Source organism: Berghia stephanieae, chromosome 3 (assembly GCF_034508935.2).
Source record: "Berghia stephanieae isolate SIO BIC M18660-M18661 chromosome 3, UCSD_Bste_1.3, whole genome shotgun sequence".
Lineage (NCBI taxonomy): Eukaryota > Metazoa > Mollusca > Gastropoda > Nudibranchia > Aeolidiidae > Berghia > Berghia stephanieae.
Genome location: NC_088362.1, coordinates 58,596,232 through 58,620,832, shown reverse-complemented (window position 1 = coordinate 58,620,832; position 24,601 = coordinate 58,596,232). Strand labels below are relative to the sequence as shown.

The 24,601-nt window shown below is 36.7% G+C and overlaps 1 protein-coding gene and 1 long non-coding RNA gene across 4 annotated transcripts in view; one reads left to right on the top strand and one right to left on the bottom strand.

The window, feature by feature from the left end:
• Positions 1 to 23,837, bottom strand: part of LOC144968081 (spermidine synthase-like) — a 35,819-nt gene extending 11,982 nt beyond the window's left edge. The window contains exons 1-9 of one of the 3 annotated variants that reach the window (XM_078906066.1): positions 23,685 to 23,837; positions 21,471 to 21,553; positions 13,687 to 13,865; positions 11,205 to 11,325; positions 8,254 to 8,346; positions 5,779 to 5,932; positions 4,442 to 4,525; positions 1,734 to 1,879; positions 483 to 605 (exon numbers count right to left, since the gene is read on the bottom strand). In XM_078906066.1, the coding sequence (XP_078762192.1) occupies positions 483 to 605; positions 1,734 to 1,879; positions 4,442 to 4,525; positions 5,779 to 5,932; positions 8,254 to 8,346; positions 11,205 to 11,325; positions 13,687 to 13,841 (876 nt within the window). In that variant the 5' untranslated portion in view covers positions 13,842 to 13,865; positions 21,471 to 21,553; positions 23,685 to 23,837. Of the gene's footprint in view, positions 1 to 482; positions 606 to 1,733; positions 1,880 to 4,441; positions 4,526 to 5,778; positions 5,933 to 8,253; positions 8,347 to 11,204; positions 11,326 to 13,686; positions 13,866 to 15,471; positions 15,563 to 21,470; positions 21,554 to 23,684 lie in introns of those variants that run through there. The other 2 variants (XM_078906068.1, XM_078906067.1) reach the window with 2 other exon arrangements.
• Positions 16,179 to 23,121, top strand: LOC144968082 (uncharacterized). The gene is made up of 3 exons (XR_013644505.1): positions 16,179 to 16,319; positions 20,482 to 20,557; positions 23,035 to 23,121. It is a non-coding gene; the product is annotated as an uncharacterized LOC144968082 (long non-coding RNA).
• Positions 23,838 to 24,601: the final 764 nt, after the last annotated feature.

Sequence of the window (24,601 nt, the reverse complement as noted above, 5' to 3'; positions counted from 1 at the left end):
CTATACAAAAGCTCAAGTTTTTTTAAAAATCAGACCACTAAATGACTGACAATAAAAAAGACTGACCCCCCCCCCCCCCCCCCTCCCTGTGTACTCCAGTCATTCAAACAGAAACAGAGCAGGCCAAGAAAACCTAATAAAAACTATGACAAGTCGGAGTGGAAAACTTGGAAAATATTTGAAGGGGTCCAGATGGCCCAGTTAGTAGAACATTCACTTCACAAACAAAGAGACTGAGGCAGATCCCGTGAGCAGGCGAGATTTTTTTCTGATCCGCCCTGTCCACCCAGCCGTGATTTGGTAGCTCTGTCTGTTAGATCTGGCAGAATTTACTTTGCGATAGACTAGCATCCTATCCAAAGGGTAGCAAGCAATTCACACTATAGAAACCAGGATAAACCCGTTCCATGAGCCTAATGAATATGAAGGACTTCTTTCTTTTTTTCTTTTTTTTAAAAACTTAATCATTTTAAAAATCCCACCTTTCTGATATAAGTTGGCAGCACAAAGCAGGATCGATGTAACTGAGAGTTGTAATTCTGTAAACTCATTTTGTCAATATCTGCATCGGAAAGTTGCCGTACTGGTTCGGCCAGGTTAATTTCCTGTGACAAAAAAATTAAGGACAAACGAAAAAAAACAAACATTGAAAACATGAAGGGGATTGCTATTCTCTACAGGTCTGATAATTCAGCACAATTATGGGCTTAATGGACAATATTTTGCCTTGAAATGAGAGTATTTCCATGACAACAACGAATCCATAACAATTTGTGCTATCAGACTGGCAAATAAGTAAACGTCAGTTCCATCCCTTTCACGTACCAGCTAAAGGCAGTCTAATATTTTGATCAGACGGAAAAATAAATCTCCGATGAAATGAAAAATAAAACCCCCAAAAAAACGTGAATTGCAAAGCAGCAATTTAAACAATAATGAATCTAGTCAAACATAAAAAGAGATATTTAACTACTCTAGTTTTCAGACTACATCTTCATAGTATAGCATCGTCATTGGCCTAGTCCAACCAAAGTCTGATAGCAGAGATAGGATGCTTTGGACATGATAAGTGACTACATGTGAGACAATGATAGCAAACTAGCACTATGTTTATGGTTGTGGTGTCTCTATGGACGCTTGCCGTGAATTTGTGCATTACTTCGAGTGTGATATAAGATTAGTAATTTGTTTCCATAAATCTCTGTCCAGTGCAAGTGTTCTTAGCTTTTGAATGTCATCATGTGTGTTAAGGTGCTGAGGCAATTGGATGTTTCCTCATATTGTTGAAATCAAGTCCTCGGTTGTTGTTTCGAAATATATTTGATATTTTTTGAGATCTTGATTCAATGTTGTTGGAAGTGAAATTGGTGTAGGCCCTCTGTATTTGGCACTTTGTTTATATTTTCATCTGGTCGGAGCACATGTCCGAACAGTTTCCATCTTTGTTTCTTTATTCGCGTGTTGACTCTGCATATGTCATATAGGTTCTCATTAGTGATTTTGTCTGGCCAATGTACCAATAACTCGTCTCAATTGTTTGCGATGAAGCATTAGCTTACCAATGGGTACAGACAATACTTTACAAATACAACTCCACTCACCTCAAGGGTGACTTATTACCAGTCTTTCAACAGAACCCCAAATTTTTGTGCAGAAAAGAATTTAAACAGAAAATCAATAATTGTTAGTATTAGTTTTAATCATTTCAATCTATGCTTTTCATAAAATCTTACAGGATTGACAGAGGCTACCATGTATCCCATAATTCCAGTGGCATAAGTCGGTGTGCTACCGGTGGCATAACCAACATTGGGGAACACGTCTTTGCACATCTTCACCATTGATGCAACCAACTCGGAGGAGATGAACACAGTCTGTCCTTTAAGGAGAAAAAACAAAAACAAAAACATAGAAACCTTGAACACTTTTGTGAATATAATGATCTTCTGTATGAGCTATCTGGTTTTAAGCTCCATACAAGCATTCTCAGAGCACAAAATAGAAGTTTTTCCCATGTAACTTTACCTATTTTTCTAAGTCTAAGCATGCACACCTAAATGGATTCCAATTATAAGCACACTCATTTTTCTAATAAGTTTTTTTTTTTAATGCTAGAAAAAAGGGGGAAAATAATCCAGTGAACATGGTTTATAGAACCAATCAAAATGCCCTATGGGAATGTTATTCCAATATTCCAATTCTATTTATTCTTTTGCATGAAACATGTCCATTCTTTGCGCCTTACAGGCCTGTAAATCGTCTTTTCTAAAATTGTCTGAAAATTTACTTTAACCATCGGTGACCTCAGCAGAAATTTATCACAGTATGACATGTCAAACATTCTGTGTTAGATTTATCAATCTAATATGCTTTTAAAAGAAAATTGTTAGTACTCACGGATCAAGTAGCCTGTCTGAGCATAAAGTTGTGTTACTTCTGCTATTTTAGTGATTAAAACTTACAGTAGGAGTGTTTTTAGAATGAAGCCAACAAAAAAAAAAAAAAGGCATAATAAAGCAAAATAAGCAGTGCCTCAGTATTGAGACACTTACTCTTAGTTTAATTGAAGCATGAAAAAAAGAAAATAAAATCCCCAGTCTTTCCTCTTGCTGGGGGTGGGGGGGGATGAATATCCCCTGTCAAAATATTCAGGAACAAACGTAAAATGTGAAATTAGCTATCTAGAACTACTTGTAAGTACTTTTAACTAACCCTAATACTAATAGGAATAAAAAAAACCCTAGAACAATATTACATAACTATAACTAGAACCCAAGTAGAAAAGAAAACCATCGGATGTCGATGTACGGCTAGATTTTAAAAAAAAACAACCCTAGGACGACTGCTCTACACTACTTTTCAACCTACTTCAACGACAATGGCAACGGAGAACCAAAACAAAGGTAATTTTAGTAGATTTTAAACTTTTATCAATCAATCGAGGTTTGTTCTACAAACGCTACTAAAAATTGACAAATTGAATAAATAAATTTAATAACCGATATCTGACAAAAGATCCACGATTAAAATAACAATATAAAGTGAATCTACCTCGAGGAACATGCGGAAGGCCTCCTAAGGTCGCTTCCGCAATCTACAAATGTTTCGGGCATGTTGCAGAATCGTTTAGTTTCTTTTCTTGTATTTCTTCTTTGACGGTTCAATGATCTATTTTCTTGTAGATGAAGTAAAGGTATCCAGATGGCAGCAAAACAAAACTCAACCAAAGACATCCATTTGGGTCCCAAATTAAATATTCGCTTTTACATAAAAAAATATGCCAAAAAATCTTGCTGGCAATGTTCAGAATCATAAATGACAAAGGAATAGTGATGTCGAGCCAATTCATTAAAGCGAGAGTTAACAGACGACAATCGCAAACGGGGAATCCCTTTGATTACGCAGCAAACAGAGAGAGAGAGAGAGAGAGAGAGAGATAGAGAGAGAGAGAGAGAGAGAGAGAGAGAGAGGGAGAGAGAGAGAGAGGGAGAGAGAGAGATTCACACACACACACACACACTACGTAATTTATATATGCTTCAGCATCCACAGTATTAGGCAATAGGCAGGTTTAGCAGACTCTTTGAAAAGACCTTGAATAGCAAGGGTTAGGGGTCATGACACACGTGTGTGCTATGGTCAAGATGAAGTATAAAGCAATAGGCAGGTTTGGCTGTTTGATTAAAAAGATCTTGAAGCAAAGGTTAGGGGCAACGTTTACATATATGCAGGCCTGACATCCGAACCCACTTATGGGCCTAGTTTAACATTGTTGTAATGGACAATATTTTGCACATTTTTTGAGAATTCCATTACGAAAATGAGCCCACAGAGAATTGGGTTATCAGACCTGAATATAAGGGCACGTCGGTTAGGGGTCATGACATATGTAAAATAAAATATGTAAATTTATAAAGAGCATCCTTACGATTTTGCCGGGTTCAGTGCGCTTAAAAACGCTTCGTTTTTGGACAAATCTGGCCTATTGAATAAAATTTCATAGGATACAAGGTGAAAAGTAAAAAAAAAGCAAAACTATAAAACTTGAGCTTTTATATAGCATAATATCCACTTAATGTTCTCAACGCGATTTACAAGGGGTCCCTGACCAACAGCAACATGTAACATGTAGAACGAGACATGGCGCCTGTTAGGCGATAATACAATTTTTTTCGAACAAAGACAACGCTGTTAACGGCCAGGTACTGATTTTACCCCTGAGTAAGGTGAAAGAATGTGAGTAAAGAGCCTTTTCCAAGGACTCAACTATGCACCGAGTGAGGCTCGAACTCAGGACCTTCCAATCCAAAAGCGAGTATCATACCACTAGACCACATAGCCGCACAAGTAGAAGAAACAAATTAAATAAATTCAAAACTATCAAACAACTGTAAAGAAAAACATTCAAAATAGAAATTACAAAATTAAAAATCTTGTTCACCTTGGCAGCAGATAACACCATTGGGGGTTAGGGCTGCTTTCAATTTTGTGTAAAATTTCTTTTCGTATAGTTCTGTTGCAGGACCTGTGAAGGAGAAGAAAAATAAAATTTTTAAAAACACCTGGTTTACAAAATGCATATTATAATTTTTAAGGCACAGCAATAGCACTTTAATCTGTTACATGTATTCTTTTAGCCAGAAGAATTAGAGCATTTATATCGCGCAGTATCCACTAAACGTGCTCAAAGCGCTTTACATGGGGTCCCTGACCAACAGCAACACTAAACACGTAGGACAAGACATGACGCCTTTTACACTATTTTACTTTTTTTTTTTCGGATAGAACAATGCTGTTAACGGCCAGGTACTAATTTTACAACTGAATATGGTGAGAGAATGTGAGTAAAGAGCCTTTTCTAAGGACTCAACTATGTGCAGAGCAAGGCTCGAACCCAGGACCTTCTGATCTGAAAGCCAGTGTCATACCACTAGACCACATAGCCGCACAAGAGTTGGGTTATTATTCAACTGATAAGCAACAATAATAATTAAAGATGTGCAATAAACTTCTTTACAGAACAACCTCTTTGCACAAACCCCAAAAAGAGGTTACATATTTTGTTTTTTTTTATGTCGTATTTTTAACGCTTGGACTTTATCTGAAGAAGAGAAACAAACTCCTTGAATTTTTAAATGTCTTTACAGATGTCTCATCTCAAAACAAAAGCCAAGCAATGTTGATCTACATCACCAACCAGATGTATGATCAAAAACAATAATTGGTCCTAGGAAAGAAAATTTACACATTTACTCCACTCAACCACTCCACTTTGGTGTGAATAAGTACCTGGCTAAAGGCAGAGTAAAAGATACTGTGCATTGTACCAAAAAGGGTGCTTAGCAGGTGACATGTAACAAATGATCTGTATCAAAATGATCTGACTGAGGAATAAATGTAACTTTTTAGAATAGATGAAACAGTGTAATACTATAGAAATATTTGATATAAATATAATGATACGTGTTGAATTGTAAGCTTCAATTTATTAGACGAAGACGAAATTGAAACTTATTATAATTCAATACTAATCGTTATTTTTTTTCCTTAGAGCTTCAAGCAGCAACATTTTCAGTATTCTCTATAATAAATACGTACACTAATCATATATTTAACTTTACTCAAAGTAATTGATTTTAATAAAAATTGTATACAATCATTGTTCACGAAGTGAGCATTAGTTGAGGGTGTATTCCACACCGATTCCAAAGAAATCTTTTCAATGCAGTTAAAGTGATAGAAAAACCATCTACAAATAAGTGTTCAATGGCTGCTTACCCACTGGGTCGGGGGCGTCTGTGATGATGACATCAAACTCCCCCGGATGATTACAGATATAGTCAACACCATCACAAATCTGAATATCGACTCGGGGATCTGAAAGACCGCTGGACATTTGGGGCAAGTAGAGTTTGCTGACATCAACGACCATCTGGAAACCGAAACAGAAAGGAATAATAAGAAGAAATAATAATAATATATCTTTATTGTCCTCAAAATAGTGACAATTTGTCATTTGGTTAAACATTTTTAATAATACAATATATTGACATAGACACACTCACACATAAGCACATTGGTAACATCGTAGTCATCGTCACCATCATCGGCATCAACAACATCATCATCATCACCACCATCATATTTATGTTTATGTAACCAAATTTTTTTTAATATATCATTATAAGAGCAAAAGTTCCCAAAATATAAAACTAAAAGATAAAGTAAATACAGTGAAATACAAGTCAAGCCAACACCCCACCCTTAGGCCCATGGAGCCGATGTTTATCCCAGTTTCTATAGCGTGAGATGGACAATAGCAATTGTTTTCTATCCTTTTGAAATGTCCAAAGACTATCGTGAAGTACTTTCCACTAGATCTAACAGAACAGCTACCCAATCACTGCTGGGTGGCCAGGGGGGTCAGAAAAATGTTCGACTGCACCTATCATTCTTGGTCCCTTTGCATGCGTAGTGCATGTTCTACATACTGAGCAATCAGGACCCCAAAGGTTCTACAAAAGAGGATTTATCTTCCTATTTCTAAAAATCATAAATCACGTTTTAGACATAAATGAGAATTATTATGAATGTACAGAACAAATATAAAAAATATGCCGTTTTCCAGATTTCAAAAATCTGCAATACATTTTGTTTTTAACTTGAGCTTTTATATAGCGCAATATCTACTAAACAAGCGCAATATCTACTAAACAAGCTCAAAGCCCTTTACAAAGTGACCCTGACCAACAGCAACACTTAACATGCAGGACAAGACATGACGCCTTTTAGTTGATATCACAATTTTTACAACAGAGACAAGGCTGTTAACGGACAAGGTATCATTTTACACCCGAGCACAGTGAGAGAATCTGAGTAAAGAGCCTTTTCCAAGGACTCAACTAGGCGCCGAGCCCAGGACCTTCTGATCCAGAAGCTAGTGTCATACCACAAGACCACATAGCTGCACAATGGCCTGAACATTACCTAACCACTTTACACCGGGTAGGTTGAGAATGTTGGGGCACTGCCTGAAGCCTGGGATCGTGAAAATACTAACGACAAGGTGAAAATGGAAAGGCTTCGGATGGGAACGGTACAGACAATAAATGTTTCCAAAGGGTTTGTTTTGTTTTGTTTTGTTTTTAAGGGTTTTTACGGCGCTTGCAACACATTTAGGTTATATCAGCGCCAGTAAAAAGGACGAAAATGGGATAGTAAAAAGTTCTAGAATTACAATTATAGCACCCAAGAGAAAGTAAGACATAGAGGAACTGGGAACAAATAGGGATCAGATGTCGATTCCAAGAGCACACTATCAAAGTACTTAGTTTGAGATCACCTATAAGTCTCATCCAGACACAAGCACTAAATCCAACAAAGAAGAATACACTCAAATGCTTGCATTATACATTAAAAATAACAAATATAATAACACATAACCGAGAGATGATTTACAAGGAAAAAAAATATCATCTCCCAAAACAAAAATTATGCATTTGACTGTTTCCCTCCCAGCTAGGACTCCGGCCAGGGCCAGGATAAAACCAAGTAATCTCATTCCAAGACAAAGACAGAAAGCATGTTGGAAAACAGATATAAGGGGGATAGAAGACACAGTATGTACCCCCCTGCCCACTATGGGAGGTCAGTTCCAAAGGGTTTGTACCCAAAGCATCCATTGTCTATACCGTTCCTATCAGAAGCCATTCCATTTTCACTGTTTCTTTTTATGTAATTGAGCTTTTATACAGCGTAATATCCACAACACATGCTCAAAGCGCTTTACAAGAAGGGGTCCTTGGCCAAAAGCAACGCTTAACATGTAGGTCAGGACATGATGCCTGTTAGACGAAATTACAATTTTGTTTCGGACAGAGACAACGCTGTTATCAGCCAGGTACTCATTTTACACCTGAGTTCGGTGAGATAATGTGAGTAAAGAGCCTTTTCCAAAGACTCAACTAAGCGCCGAGTAAGGTTCAAAACCAAGACCTTCCAATCCGAAATCAAGTGTCACACCACGTCACTAGACCACATAGCCATTCCCTAATGAAGTCTATTTCAAATGGACAAGTTAATATAACGACTGTATAGTCAAAACTGGTTACATGAAAACTAAAGTGGACAGAAATATTTTGGTTTTTGATTGTGAAGAAAATAAAACAACCAACACCCCCTTCCGAAAAATAAACATGATGAAGATGATGATGATGATGATGATGATAATGATAAAACTGGTCTAAAACCCACCTTATCTATCTCTGCCAAGACAACTTTTTGAACACTGGTGTATTTGAGGACCTCCCGAACACATCCTCCATCTCCACCTCCTATCACCAACACCTTTCATGAAAACAAAAAAGCTATAGATGATGTGCAGTTAATGATAATAATGAAATGATGACAATAGTTACTATAATAAATATAAATAACATATAATAATAATAATAATAATAATAAAATAATATAATAATAAATAATAATATAAATAATAATAATAATAATAATAAATTATAATAATAATAATATAATAATAATAATAATAATAATAATAATAATAATAATTCATTATACAGCGCCTGTTCCATATATAAATAGCTCTAGGCCCCTTTTCAATACAATATCAAGGCCACAATCAATTACACTAGAATAGAGAAAAACCCAAGAGCTCAAGTACAGAGAAAGCAAACAAAAGCTCCCAAAGAAAATATCAGTCAAGGACAGACACTAGCCACAGTTTGTGTCTTCAGCTCATTGTGATGTTTGCATTATGGATTAGGATTAATGGAAGTGATTCAGGGAAAAAGGAAGTTTGTTCGTGAAAGCGTTTTGTGAAGGAAAGTAAGAATGTATTGCTTCTTAACTACTATTATAGGTTTGGACATAACATTCCAACTGTTCAATGCAAATTTAGTAAATCTGCTTTGAAAGGTACCACTGTCCAGTACCTTCTTCTTCTTCTTCTTCTTCGTCTTGTGGAAACCTCCATTATTGTCGAGGACCACTCCACAGTTTGTAGGGTTTTACATTTTAAACTTGCTAAAACTCTGCACATAATACTAATTTAAAAAAAAAAAAAAAAAAAAACCCACACACATAGATTAAAAAGTCACGTTGTGAACTCTAGCAATCGCGTGAAGGCATGTTGGCAACCGTTTTCAGCCACTTCATTGCTGGGAGGCTATTCCATAGTCAGGCAGTGGAAGGGAAAAACGAATACATATGGGCGTCTGTTTTTGATGTTGAGATGGTTACTCTTGCTGTGTCTCCCCTCATATTTCTTGTGCCGATCTCTTTGATGTCGTTTGGAAGTTTAAGGCACGAATTTTTGTAGTAGATCTTGTGGAACAATTTAAGTTTATCTATCTTTCTTCTCTTTTCCAGAGGTTCAAGGCCAATCCGTTGTGATATTTCAGACGCACTTGAGAAAGGATCGAATGTGTTTGTGATGCGTCTTGCTGTTTTTTCTTTGGATGTTTTCTAAGGTGTCAATGTTTTTCTTTGTATATGGGTCCCAAATTGAGCTGCCATACTCCAAATTGGTCTAACAATAGTTTTAAAAGCAAGGGTTTGAGTTGTGATTGGGCATCTTTTTAAATTGCGGGAGATGTAAGCGCTTGTTTGATTTGCCTTTGAAGCCAGGTGACATATGTGGTCATTCCATTTGAGATTTTTAGCAAACTCAATGCCAAGGTATTTTGCTGTCTTTACATGTTCCAGGTTTTGACCATGAAGTTGGTATTCAAATGTAATAGGTGCTTTCTTATTTGTGATGGTTAGAACATTGCACTTTGATACGTTAAATTCCATTTGATTTATTGTTTCCCATTCTTGTAATTTAGCTAGATCGTCATTTAGTGTTTTGCAGTCGTCTGTTGTTCTTATCTGATTATATAATGCTGTGTCGTCAGCAAAGAGGCGCACTGTTGACCTTATACCTCGTGGAAGATCATTTATGTACACTAAAAATAGGACTACCATTTGCTACATGAACATTTCTTCTTCCTTTTCTTCCTTCTTCTTCCTATTAATTTAAGTCTGTAACTTCAAATTTTGAAGATTCCACAGATCACAGTATTTTTCTTTCATTGGAGATGTGAGACTATTCCACTCTCAATGTCGATGGTTTGAACGAGTACAAGTGGGCATCCACTCTTGAGTTGGGAACCATAAACTTGGATGACTTCCTCTTATTTGGTTGAATATCACCGTGGGGTAATTTAAATTGTTAGTTTGTCATGTTTTCTTCTTCTCTGTTGCAGTGGTTTGAGATTTAAATCAGTTTCCTGGTTGTTTTTTTTTATCTTTGTTGTTCTGATTTATAAATTTTAGAGTTCTGTTTTGTATTTGTTAGATTTCTTTGATTTCTGATTTGTGGTTTGTCTTTCACTCAAACTGTTTACTGATCTCTCACATACACCAATTATATATATATATATATATATATATATATATATAATATTATATATATATATATATATATATATATATATATTTATAAACATACAAGGCATCAAATTATAGAACTTGTTGTTATCAACTTTAATTTAATTTGATATGCGATTTGTCTTATGTATTATGATTAACTACAATATGGTATAAGATTTTTGCAAGCCACCCATCACAGGGCTCAGAAATTATTTACAAAAAAAAAAACCAGCAAAATTATTACCACATATAAGAGTTAATTGATTATATTTTCTAAATCCTATTCTAGTATCGTAAATCTTTATAATCTAGAGTTTGACCAGTGAGACTGTATCCTAGTCACCTATCATTGTTCCTTTCTTTCAATAACTCCACTTTTATCATCTCTTTAGTTTTTGATATTGGTTCCACTGTGATTTCCTCAACAAGTCTACCAATGGACTAGAAGCATCACATAGTCAAAATGGGGCCAATTGTAGATCACTTAATCCTGTAGCGAAAAAGCCACTGTGCCCCATCAGACGACTAAGATTGATGATTATCAACTATAGTCTGAAAATTCCTGAATTATCTTTTTTTAAATTGTTATGAAAGAATAAAGTCCAGAAAGAGGTTGAAGTCACCCAGCCGTTTGTTATTATTTTCAGACAGCCAGTGAGGTGACCAATTTTAAGCTAATTCTGTCTACCAATAAGATTTAAAAGTTTAGAGTTTTGGTTACGATTATTTCGGTGAGAATTTTACTTAAACATATATAAATATATCATAAATACCTTTTTAGGATTCGGGTGCACATTCATGGGCAGGTGACAAATCATCTCCTGGTATGTGAACTCGTCTCTCTCTGTACATTGTATGATGCCATCCAAGACCAGCACATTGCCAAATGATGTGCTAATAAATACAAATATAAGGAGAGGAAAACGTTTACACTGATGTTTTACATAGTAACCATACAAAAGTAGTCAAAGACAAAACACCCTGCGACCAGACAAAAATAAACGAGTAACTCAATGAATGGTCGGACAGACAAGAGAGATATTTGTCATGGCTTATTCACCAGTAAAAAGATCTTGAAATGTCTTTTTTGAGCCAGATAAAGAACAGAGAATTTGGGACCAACAAGAGGTGTGTTAACTTGAAGTAGAAGTTGACTTTGACAGAATTGAACACAGAGTAGTTCCTTTCAGTTTTCTGTGAGTGATTTTATTGATTTTATTGATGATTTTATATATGATTGCATTGCAAATAATTATCCCAAAATTATTATTATAATTATATTATATAATATAATATAATCATATATTATATGTCATTGTATCAGCACTTCCGAGCACTTTTGGTGGAAAGGGGCGCTATAGAAATTGTGTACTGTTATTCTTCTTATTATTATTGTCTTTATATAAATTCCATTGTAAATGCAACATTTTTTTAATACGACATTGTTCCAAATTCAATGCATGCTATACATTTTATGATGATTTAATGAGTTGGCAACTCACATTGTATAAAACAAAAATGTGAGCTTTTATATAGGGCATTATCCACTAAACATGCTCAAAGCACTTTAAAAGGGGTCCCTAGCCAACAGCAACACATAACACATAGGACAAGATATGATGCCTGTTAGGCGAAATTACAATTTTTACGACAGAGACAAGGCTGCTAACGGCAAGGTACTCATTTTACGGTGAGAGAATGAGAGTAAAGAGCCTTTTCCAAGGACTCAACTATGCACCACCCAGAGTAGGATTTGAACCCAAGACCTTTCAATCCAAAAACGAGTGTTATACCACAAGACCAAATAGCTGCACATATACTGATCCATCATCAAAAGTTTTTTGTTTTTTTAAAATTAACATTAAAAAACATTTAAAATTAAAACCTGGCATTTTACAATGGATGGTAATATAAAAATGTAATCTTTTTATTCATTTTTTTTTTATGAGGCAGATTAGGCCAATTACAATGCGTGCTATACGATTCATAATCAATTACTGAACTATGAGTTTACAATTCATATCTCATAAAACAAAATGTAAATTTTGTTTACAGTAAACAACAGCTGTCCAAGTCATCAACTCTATACAAACAGCAGTCATTAACCCTACTTTAATTCGTACACTTTACTGATTACAAAATATGACCTACTCTCTCAGTCCAATAGATATGGTACCACCTGCTTCAAAGATTCGTGGCTCAGCGGTACAATCCTTGCCTCATACCTGAAAGGTACCGAGTTCGAGTACCAGCTGTTGTGGTGTGTGGCTTCAGTCTAATAGATATGGTAATTTTAAACGTTTGTAGTCTGATCAACACAATTCAGTGAGAACTTCTCCTCATAAAATGGCTGGCTAAAAACAATTTTTTAAAAAAGAGCTGAGTGATGTCAAATTTGTTGCTTCTCGAAGACAATTGCTGTGCATGTGAAACTGCATCATGAGTAGAATTTATGAAATCAACGTCGCTCGTTGTTATTAGTTTTAGTCTGCAAGTTGAGTGATTAGTTCTCAGTAAAGTGAGGCTATGTCGTCTTGCAGTATGACACCTTTAGATCGGAAGATCTCGGGTTTCGAGTCTCGCTCTGAGCAGCATATAGTTGTATTCTTTCACTAAACTTAGGTGTAAAATGAGTACCTGACTGTTTAACGCGTTGATTGTTGGAAACAATTGTAATTCCACCCATCAGGCATCACATCTTGTCCTACATGTTAAGTGTTGCTGTTGGACAGGGATCCCTTGTAAAGTGCTTTGAACATGTTTAGTGATTTTTATTTATAATTTATTAATTTTTTTTTTTTTGGAAGTCCTTCAAAGACATTCAGCCCAAAGAGCTGCTTTCTATAGCATGAAAAGGACAATAGCAATGGCTTGCTACCCTTTGGATAGGGCGCTAGTCTATCGCAAATTACTTTCCACCAGATCTAACAGACCCAGCTACCCAATCACTGCTGGGTGGAAAGGGGGGGGGGGTGCCAGAAAAAAATCTTGACTGCACCCGGGATCGATCGAGGTCCCACTTATTGTGTGTGAAGCAAGTGCTCTACCAACTGAGCTATCGGGACCCCTTTAGTGGATATTGTGCTATATAAAAGTTCAAGTAAAGTCCCTCTAACAGATTAGAAATATTAAACGATACACAAAGTTTTGCATGTTGGTCCAGCTCATCCGGTGAGCACAACAGGTGAGTATTCTACCTAAATGCATAGCATCAGTAGAATAGAACAGAATAGAATATGCACCCAAATTATTCACCTTTTAAAGACTAAAATATCTTGAAAATCTGACTTTTTATGAAACAAGACCTCTTCGACACCCAGCGACAGACTGTAACCGTTCCAGGATTCATCCACCTCCCTGAACCATCTACCCTCCACAACAGAGCGGTTTGTTGAAGGGTTGCCATCCATTTTTATCTGTAGTCCACACAAGCTCTGCGGAGATTGAGAAAATGGCAGCCTATTATTGTCAAGTAATGAATTTTAAATGGCGTATAGAGAATGGCCAATAGAGCAGAAAAAAAACCCCACAAAAATCATGCAAGGGAAAGCTTTCAAACAGCTTCATACTGCTCAACACTATTATACCAAAGTCAGCGACCATACACCTCAGATGATATGCAGATAAGTAGGAAAAAAAATAAGAAAGGTCAGCCATATGTTATGCTATGAGACATATATACAATCTTAACGCCAATCATGAGGTTGAAAATTCTACGTATCAAGAGGACTTTAAAACCACATTATTATTATCAACTTTACACAATTTCTAAAACAAAAGGAGGTAAAACCGCATCAACCCATAAGTTATACAATCTTAATACCAATCATTATCATGCAACAGAAAATCCTATGTATTAGGAAGACTGTTTTTAAGGGTTTTAAGGCATTTGCAAAACATTTAGGTCATATCAGCGCCAGTAAAAAGGATGAAAATGGGAGATAGTAAAAAGTTCTAGACTTACAATTAAAGCACCAAAGAAAATGTAAGAGAAAGGGGAATTGGTTCAAATAGGAAACAGATGTTGATTCCAAGAGCATTCTATCAGTGTGCTTAGTTTGAGATCACTTATATGTCTCATCTGACGTTAAGCCCAGGTCCCCACTAAGAGGAAAACACTCAAATGTTTACAAATCATATATGCAATACGTAAACAAAACATAATACAGTGAGTTGATTTACAAAGAAAAAAATATCATCTCCCAAAACTATCTATAGATTTAACTGTTTCCCTCTCAGTCAGGGTATCCGGCCAGGGCCAAGACAAAACCAAGTCATCTCAATCCAAGACAAAGACAGAAAGCAATTTGGAAAATAGATATAGGGAGATAGAAGACAGCAAGTGCCGCCATGCCCACTATGGAGGTCAGGAACCCCACCCAGCAGAAAGGGAGGGAAGTGAATGGGAAATATCAATAAGTGGACGATTTAGTACTGAAGTGATAGTAGAATGAGGAAGACGCTAAGTTGGAGGACAGTAAATACGAGTAATGGGGAGAGAGAAAGAGGTGGTGGCATTAGTAGTAGTAGTAGTAGTAGTAGTAGTAGTAGTAGTAGTAGTAGTAGTAGTAGTAGTAGTAGTAGTAGTAGTATAGTAGTAGTAGTAGTATGTATAGTAGTGTAGTAGTTAGTAGTAGTAGTAGTAGTAGTAGTAGTAGTAGTAGTAGTTAGTAGTAGGTAGTAGTAGTAGTAGTAGTAGTAGTAGTAGTAGTAGTAGTAGTAGTAGTAGTAGTAGTGTAGTATAGTAGTAGTAGTAGTAGTAGTAGTAGTAGTAGTGTAGTAGTAGTAGTAGTAGTAGTAGTAGTAGTATGTAGTAGTAGTAGTAGTAGTAAGATAGAAGTATAGTAAGTAGTAGTAAGTAGTAGAGAGAAGAGAGAAGAAGAAGAAGAGAAAGAAAGAAAGAGAAGAAAAAGAAGATAATATAAATAATAATATAAATATAATAAATAAACAGATAAATAAATAAATAATAATAAATAAATAAATAAATAAATAAATAAATAAATAAATAAATAAATAAATAAAACCAACCGACTGTACCTCTTATTCGTGAATAATAAATCAAATGAGCGATCGAAACCTTCGTGATGTACGTAATAAATGAAAATCCAAGAGCCCTGGCGTAGGTTTAACTAGGCTAAAACTAAGCTTCGATATCCTAAATCATATTATAATAATATATATCGAAAAATCAAAACAACGGGATTTGTGTAACGCCATCAAACCGGCTTGGACAATCACAGCCCGTCGTTTACAAATAATAGAAGAATGAATAACGTTGGCGCACTCCGCATTTTTGTTATTGTTTTCAAACCATAATTTAGTTGGGTTTTATTCCTATTGATGTTATGCTTTTAGGTAAAATACTCACAACACCCGCGAGTCGGATCTAACGTAACCAATACGCAAAACGGTGTGTAACCTTGAACGTTTATAATAGTCGGATTGATGTAACTTAGCGAGAACGAATCACCAAAATGACTGTCTGAAAACAATAGCAAAAAGTTTGAGTGACTTCAATTTCGTTACTCTCCTAACTTCAATTGAATTATTGAACTGGTTCAATTGATCTCATAAGTGAGCATTTTACTTAAACGCATACCATTAATAGCTCGCTTAAGATGAGCTATCACCCAAGAAACCCACTCCTTTGTTAACTATAAAATACAATGACTGACCGGTCTGGTCGAAGCAGGTCAAGGGTCATGGTCATGTTCCCTTCCACTACAATCAATGGAGATGATCTATATTACTTTTACACGTGCTCGAGGTCATTGGTCACATTGCAAAATGTGTTCAAAGTGACCTACATACATAGTTCAAAGTATTCACAGTTTTTGAAATATCTTAACATCACGATTGGTCATTTTGATCAGCTTGACACAAGGGTATATTTACAACTTTCATAAACAAAGCAGCGTGTTTTTGGGGGTTTTTTGTGTGTGTGTTTTTTTTTTCTTCTCTTATATTTTCTTTTTTTTTTTTTTTTAGCCTCAGGAATGGGAGACATCCAATGTTCGTCGTCACTTTTCCAGTTTAGATTTATATCCATCTTTTAAATACAACAATAAACAGGTATAGGGATATTGACCTTATAAAAAAAAATAATTTCAAAAGCAGCGTGTTTATATTTACTAAGAAATATCCAATCGTTGTACAGCAACAAATCATGTGATCGATGACTTGGTTGGACGAAAACCTGAATATAGATCGCTCCCATTGATAACCGAAAATGAAGTGCGAAGAAAGGTTGACAGAGGACAATAGAGAGTAAAAATTTCGCGGCGATGGGGGCTCGAACCCGCGACCTAACTGATACTCCACCTGGCCGTGGGGAGGGACGCTATGCAGTCGACGCCATCCACCAGTGGAGTTGTCGAATCATAAGGACCCGGGTTCGAGTCCCAATCGCCGCGAAATGTTTATTCTCTATTGTCCTCTGGATACTTTTCTACTCACTTCATTTTCTGTTATTATCAACATAAGTGCCTACTCCACTCACTTTTCTGATTTAATTGATTGAAAACTATGATACCGCTGCATCACCACCCACTGCCTCCTTAACCCTCTCCTTACCAACAATAGGAAAATCGTCACATTCGTTACGATGCAACCGACAATTTTCTCATTCTGATTTTTTTTTTGTATATTCCAAAATGTAAAGAAATCCTTTGATTACAGCTATAAATACTAAACACTGTGTTGTAAACATCGTTTTGCTGAACAACAGTCTTAATTTTGTGTCGGGTGGGTGTGAATTTTCAGGGGAAATTCTAAAAATGGCTGGTAAGGAGAGAGTTACATCTAGGCCTTCACCACTACCACTGTGTGGTATGATATGGGACTTGCCTTTGATTCGAGTCCAAAAATGATGTTAACGTCGCAAAGTTAGTCATTGGTAAAGACTCTTCATTCAAATGGGAGTCTTAATAGCTCAGTTGGTAGGGCACTCGCTTCACACGCAAATGAACCAATATATATAAAAGCGTTTTACAAGGGGTCCCTGGCCAATAGCAACATTTAACATTTAGGACGGGACGTGGCGCCTCTAAGGCGATTTTACGAATTATTTTTTTACGGACAGAGACAACGGCTATGTACTCATTTTACACCTGAGTACGGTGAAAGAATGCGAATAAAGAGCCTCCTTATTGGCTCATTGTTGTAATGGAAATATCAACAACAACAACAAAAATGACGCAAAATATTGTCCATTACAACAATGTTAAACTTTAGGCCCATAGGCGGGTTCGGATGTCAGACCTGCATATAAGTAAACCTCGGTTCACGCCCATTCGCCTCGTAATACAATAGGTCTAATAAGTACGTCTACAATTAACACAGCCGGTCAACAGCTGGAAAAAAAAAACCCTAACAATCGCGCTTGGGCAGGTCTGTAATTTAAAAATCGGCCATGCGACAATCGGACTCTCGTCGAAAGTCGACCACAGACCAACTTTAACTGATCAAAACGCATAGTACGAACGGTTTTCAATACGTACTTACACCAGAATAAGAGTGCCGAATATCAATTGAACGAACACACGTGCATACACACACACAAACGCGTGCGCGCCCGCACACGAAAAGAAAAAATTAATGGAATATTAACCAACTAGACTGAATCTGGATGAATCGAAAAGCACTGGCTTCTAAAATAAAAAAAAAATAACCAAAAAACAAAAAAACAAACTAACCTTTACCAAAATAACATGATATCATGAAAGGCGGGGTTTAGCATTAATATTTAGGGATTTAACGTTTCGGCTAGATTATGATTCGCTTTTACATGTAGGGGGGGGGGGGTGTTTTAGATTGACATGGGCTGGACATAACCAGTAGGAGGAATGATTTGAAGGAATTGAGGGAACAGTTTACAATAGGGTATATATAAAACAGTGTTTCGGATCAAACCGGAATTCTAAATTCTACTTCACTATGAGCTGCACATTGTTACTTTAAACCGTTTGTGTTCACCGTCATTTATTTGCATTTACGGACGTAGAAATATTCCATGTATATTGAAAATGGTTACATAGACATAGAAATATTCCACGTATATTGAAAATGGTTACATAGACATAGAAATATTCCACGTATATTGAAAATGGTTACATAGACATAGAAATATTCCATGTATATTGAAAATGGTTACATAGACATATTTCTTAACATTTAGACTGATCTTACGGGTTTGAAATTTATGAAACTGATTTTAAAATGAGCTTATTATATAGCGCAATATCCACTAAACGTGCTCAAAGCGCTTTACAAGAGGTCCCTGGTCAACAGCAACATTTAACATGTAGGACGGGACATAACACCTGTTAGGCGATATTACAATTTTTCGGACAAAGACAAAGTTGTTAACGGCCAAGTACTCATTTTACACCCGAGTAAGGTGAGAGAATGTGAGTAAAGAGCTTTTTCCAAGGACTCAACTATGCGCCGAGCGCGAGGCTCGAACCCAGGACCTTCCGATCCGGAAGCGAGTGTCATTCCACTAGACCACATAGCCGCACATTGATGGAATTATGACCATGCTATTTGATTTGGATTTCGAATTTATCACAAAAAAATAAAGCAGTAAGAAATGAAACGTGGAATCTGGACTTTGTTTTGAATATCTTGGTGTTGTACATTCAATTATCATCATTGGCCCTTGAACTCTTTATTAACATCTACAATACAATGAAAAAAAATGGAATATCATTCCCATCTATCAAAAAGCCACTATACGAACATAAGCCATTACATATTATGTGTGCAACTACGCCATAGTCGTAGTAGTAGTAGTAGTAGTAGTAGTAGTAGTAGTAGTAGTAGTAGTAGTAGTAGTAGTAGTAGTAATAGTAGTAGTAGTAGTAGTAGTAGTAGTAGTAGTAGTAGTAGTAGTAGTAGTAGTAGTAGTAATTATTTCGTCCTTGTTCGCATCATAGTCGATATAATAGATCAACCCTATCAAATGGAATGACAATTTAGCTCCTAAGTTAGGTACCTATCTCATACACACAAAAAAAAACAGATCAAGCGACAAAAGCCTCAATGCATACAATTCTGAATGTGAGAGAGAGAGAGAGAGAGAGAGAGAGAGAGAGAGAGAGAGAGAGAGAGAGGGAGAGAGAGAGAGAGAGAGAGAGAGAGAGTGTGTGTGTGTGTGTGTGTGTGTGTGTGTGTTTTGTGTTCCTTTTTTTTCTTTTTAAAGAGCTGTAAAAAACAAAATTGGCCTTCAATTTCATGATTGTTATGTTATTTTATTCAGGGTTTTACGGCGCTTGCAAAACATTTAGGTCATTTCAGCGCCAGTAAAAAGCAAGAAAATGAGATAGTAAAAAGTTCTAGAATTACAATTAAAGCACCCAAGAAAAGGTAGGTCAAAAAGGAATTTGTTTAAAAGGGGGATAGATGTAGATTACAAGAGCATACTATCAGTGTACTTAGTTTGAGATCACATTCCAAAACAAAGACAGAAAGTAATTGGAAAACAGGTATAGGGGGATAGAAGACAAAGCAAGTACCTCCCTGCACACAATAGGAGGTCAGGACCCCCACCCACAATTTCATGGTTGGTAAGCCTCCCACCAATGAAAAAGGATTATTCAGTGAATCTGACCAGCTAACTGACATGTCAAAGACATATCAGTCGGTGTGATGAAATGTATTTTAAATCCCCTCAATTAGCTTCAACAGTCATGACGTCACTTCCCTCGTAATGATGCATAGTAAATTAGAAACTGGCTCTAAACTATCGGAACAATGGCGGATGCCCTTATGAAATATTTCTCCGACGAGCATAAAGTGTATCCAGAGAAGACAAAATTATAAATCTGATCATGTTTTGACTTTTATACAATCTGATCACATGACATATGAAAAAGTTCTAGCCAGCATGAAGAATAAAAAGTGCTGATTTTCTTTGTTAAGAACCACGTTGGTCGCCATTGCTGGGCAACGTGACATCAGACTATTTAATCCAATTGGAACTACCGCAAGGAAAGAGGTCCTTCTTTCTCCAACCACTCAAACTCTTTCATTCTCTTTACTTTTCAGGATGAAAGTGTTAAAAATTTTCGAAATCAAGTATAGAGGACGAAAGCCTTAAAATAGCTTCAAAGAAATTTTGCAAGTGAGTATCATAAAATAATTTTGAAATTTTATATTCATATGAATAGAATTTTTTAAAAAATGATTTTAATGTTATGAATTCATTCTTTCTTTTGCGGTCTTTGCAGCCCATAGGTGGACAGTGGAGAGAGAAACCTCTCTTAACTCAATACTTAAATAAATAAATAATGAATAAATAAAAATAACTTTATTCATCCCCAAGGGGAAATTTGTCTTTAGGGTCTATTCCAAGGGAAGACTGGAATAACCCAGGCATCAACTGCAGTGCAGCGCCGCAAAGTGAGCTAGGGCGAGGTGACTTGCTCAAGGCCACACAACGAGGCAGGTTGTCGAACTCTGTACCTTTTGGCAGAGACCGTACCGCTGAACCACACAGCCCCCATTTTGTCAAGTAAGTTTACAACTTACATAATACAGCGAAGTGGCTACAAGTCCTTACGAGCTACTCGACTCGACAGACTAGAAATATTGGCGAATTTGATTCAATTACCACATAATAAATGATTTTAGTTTGAATGGCTCCATTGAAGCAGTGTGGCTCAGCGGTAAGAGTCTTTGCTTCATACTAAAAAGGTATCTAGTTTGGCTACCCGTTTCATTGTGTAGCCTTGACAAGTCACCCATCCCTAGTTCACTTTGCGGTACTGCACTGTGGCTGACACCTGGGTTTTTCCAGTCTTCCCTTGGAATAGACCCTAAAGACAAATTTCTCCTTGGGGATGAATAAAGGAATTTTATGTTTTATATTTTTTTATTTTATTTTTCATTTCATTTCGTTCTGACACTGGAAGGGTCAATATAATTGTTTTGATAGTTACACCATTTTCATTGTATAAATTACCAAAACTGCATTCCTTTCTGTGTGTTTTAATATTTCTTAGTTACACAGGATGTCAAAATCTTTAAATCCGTACCTGGGATTTGGTATCACAACGCTTCACAAATAGAGATCTCAGACAATGTGAATGTAGCTCTCAGGACAACAGCACACTCAACACTGAGGACAAAGACATGCAGCCAGTTAGGCGTTGTTTAAAAGTAGTCATTCAGAGCCATTGGGCCCATGGAGCCAGAGTTTATCACGGTTTCTATAGTGTGAAACGGACAACAGCAATTGCTTGCTACCCTTTGGATAGGATGCTAGTCGATTGCAAAATACTTTCCACCAGATCTAACAGACCCAGCAACCCAATCACTGCAGGGTGGACAGGGGGTCCGAAAAAAATCTCGATTGCACCCGGGATCGATCTCGTTCCCTTTCCTGCCAACTGACCTATCAGGACCCCCATTAGGCGTCGTTACAATACTAAAATGCTTCGGACTGTGATAGGGACAATGCTGTTTACAGCCAAGTACTCATTTTACACTTGTCAAACGTGTTACACGAGTCAAAATGGGAGTAAAGAGCCTTTCTCAAGGACACAATTTTTGCACCATCCCAGATGGGATTTGAACCCTCGACTTTTCGGTTGCTTAGCAGCAGATTCGGGTGGTCTCACACCATTATATTATGATCATCTATCCAGGCAGCGAACTTGATGGCGTTATTTGTGTATAGCCGCGAATCCGTCCAGTAGTCCCGTCACGACACAATGCTCGACCAGATGTTCTGCGGTTTCAGGTTCCTTTGAATGGTGCTCAGTGGTTAAGCATGTTACAATCAAGTGTGGATGTACTAAAATGTCTATAGTACAAAGAATATGAAACTAGAGTTATAAATATATTTTCAATGTCTGTCCATGGCTACAAAAATAAGCAATTCCAAAGATTGTAGAGTGACAAAAAGCAGAATGTGGTAACTAAAAAAATACACACAAAAAAACATGAGCAATTATATAGCACAATATCCAGTAAATGTGCTCAAAGCGCTTTACAAGGGGTCCCTAGCCAACAGTAAAACCATGTCAGATGAGGCTTTCCACTTGTTAGGAAATATTACCATGTTTTCTATCAGAGACAACACTGTTAACAACCAGGAACTCATTTTACACCTGAATACAATGAGAGAATGTTAGGAAAGATCCTTTTCCTTGTGTGGCTATGCAGTCTTGTGGTATGACACTCCCTTTCGGATAAGATGGCCTGGGTTCGAGCCTCGCTCTGCGCATAGTTGAAGCCTTGGTATAGGCTCTTTACTCACACTCTCACCGTACTCGGGTGTAAAATGAGTACCTGGCCGTTAACAGCATTGTCCTGTCTGAAAAAAAAGTATAATATTGCCTAACAGGTGTCATGTCTCGCTCTACATGTTATGTGTTGCTGTTGGTCAGGGACCCTTTGTAAAGCACTTTGAGCATGTTTAGTGGATATTGCGCTATAAAAAAGCTCAAGTTTTTTAGGGGGTTTTCCAAGGACCATGTGCCGCCCAGAGTGGGACTTGAACTCTGAACCTACCTTGTTTACACATAATAGCTGCATTGTCATATCAATATCATATGTATACAGAAAAATGATCAAATTTTGTATTGAACTTAACAGACACCAGATGACGTCTATCACAAAGAGAAATAGGCAACTACAAAAATTGAACAAGCAGGTATTGGCAACAATCTATGACTTTGAAGACACAGATAAAAGCAGTTCCAACTTAATGCGCAGTATGAAGTGTCTGTCTCTTTTTTTTTTTTCAGACAGGAGGGCCTTGGGATCTAGGGCTTTAGTACTTTAGTTCTAGCCTGTGGGGCACTTACGTGCTTGCAATATGTGGATGTAGCAACCCGTAAGGGCTTCTAGTTTTAGCTCCAGAATCTAGAACCACGTACATGCTTGTCGCCTGTAGCCGTAGCCTGTAGTCTAGATAGACTACTACTGATCTCTACGCCCTGTTAAATTTTACTTTGACTCTACTTCTACCAATCCGTACAATGACGATACAATGATTAAAATCGCAGGTACTCCTGCATCAAGGCAATTCAAGAGCGATAAACGAAGTACTCCTCAGGCTCCCATTCAGTTACATATAATTTCAGCAGGTCAAAGAATCCCCAATTTACATGCGGCATGCTGACCTCTCAGTCACTACCGCTCTTTCCATTCTCGGTCTCAGGACAGAGTCCCTGCCAAGTAAACGGTTTCTATCTAGATCTATTTGCATTAAATCATTTCCTTTTGTTTAAATTCCGGCTCACCTGTAAGCAAATATTGGGGGAAGAGATCAAGATTTGTTGTCGAACTCTAAACGAATCGAAATGGTTGCAAGCCGAGTTCCACAAACTCAAAAACAGTGTCGTAGTGTCGTGTTTACGTTTTTTGACATTGTCATTTGTTACTGCTACTATTTTTTAGATGTAACATGTGATAGTCGTAACAGTTTGTTTTATTTTTATTTTAAAGTACAGTGGATATCGTATAAGTCGATGCCCATAGGACTTGCTAAATTGAATCGAAACACTATTATATATATATATATATATATATATATATATATATATATATATATATATATATATATATATATATATAGATGCAAAACAAACATAAGACAAAACTGGTTCGGTATTCGTATTGTTCAGAAATGGAACAGTTTGAAATTTGAAACAAAGAATGCAAAATCTATGGATTATTTCAAGGTGTTAGTAGACAGGGAATTATATGATGGGAGATTTATATATGACGAATAATACTTGTTTGCTCTGCTGTTGACATGGCTTTCAATCTTGTATGTATATATTATGCATTATTATATTATTATGGTTATCTTCTATCAGGGACGGCTGGTAATAATGGGCAGGGTGGGCAAATACCAGCCTGTTTTTTTCAAGTTATAAGCTGTATTACCAGGTCCGAAATAATCTAATCTAAATTAGATAATTTCAAAAGTTACTACTTAAACTTGATACTTCGTACTGAAATCAATTTGTGTGTATTTTTGATAGATTGCGAATGACCATGCACCCCGTAATGCATAAACCAGGATACGCTCCTGTTCTTTTTATCAACCCCCCCCCCCCCCTCCCCTCCCCAACCACTCCACTCCGCCCACATCGTCATCTCATCGTCACGTCGCCTGACGGTGAACTAACTCCGATTTTTGCTGTCTGGCCTC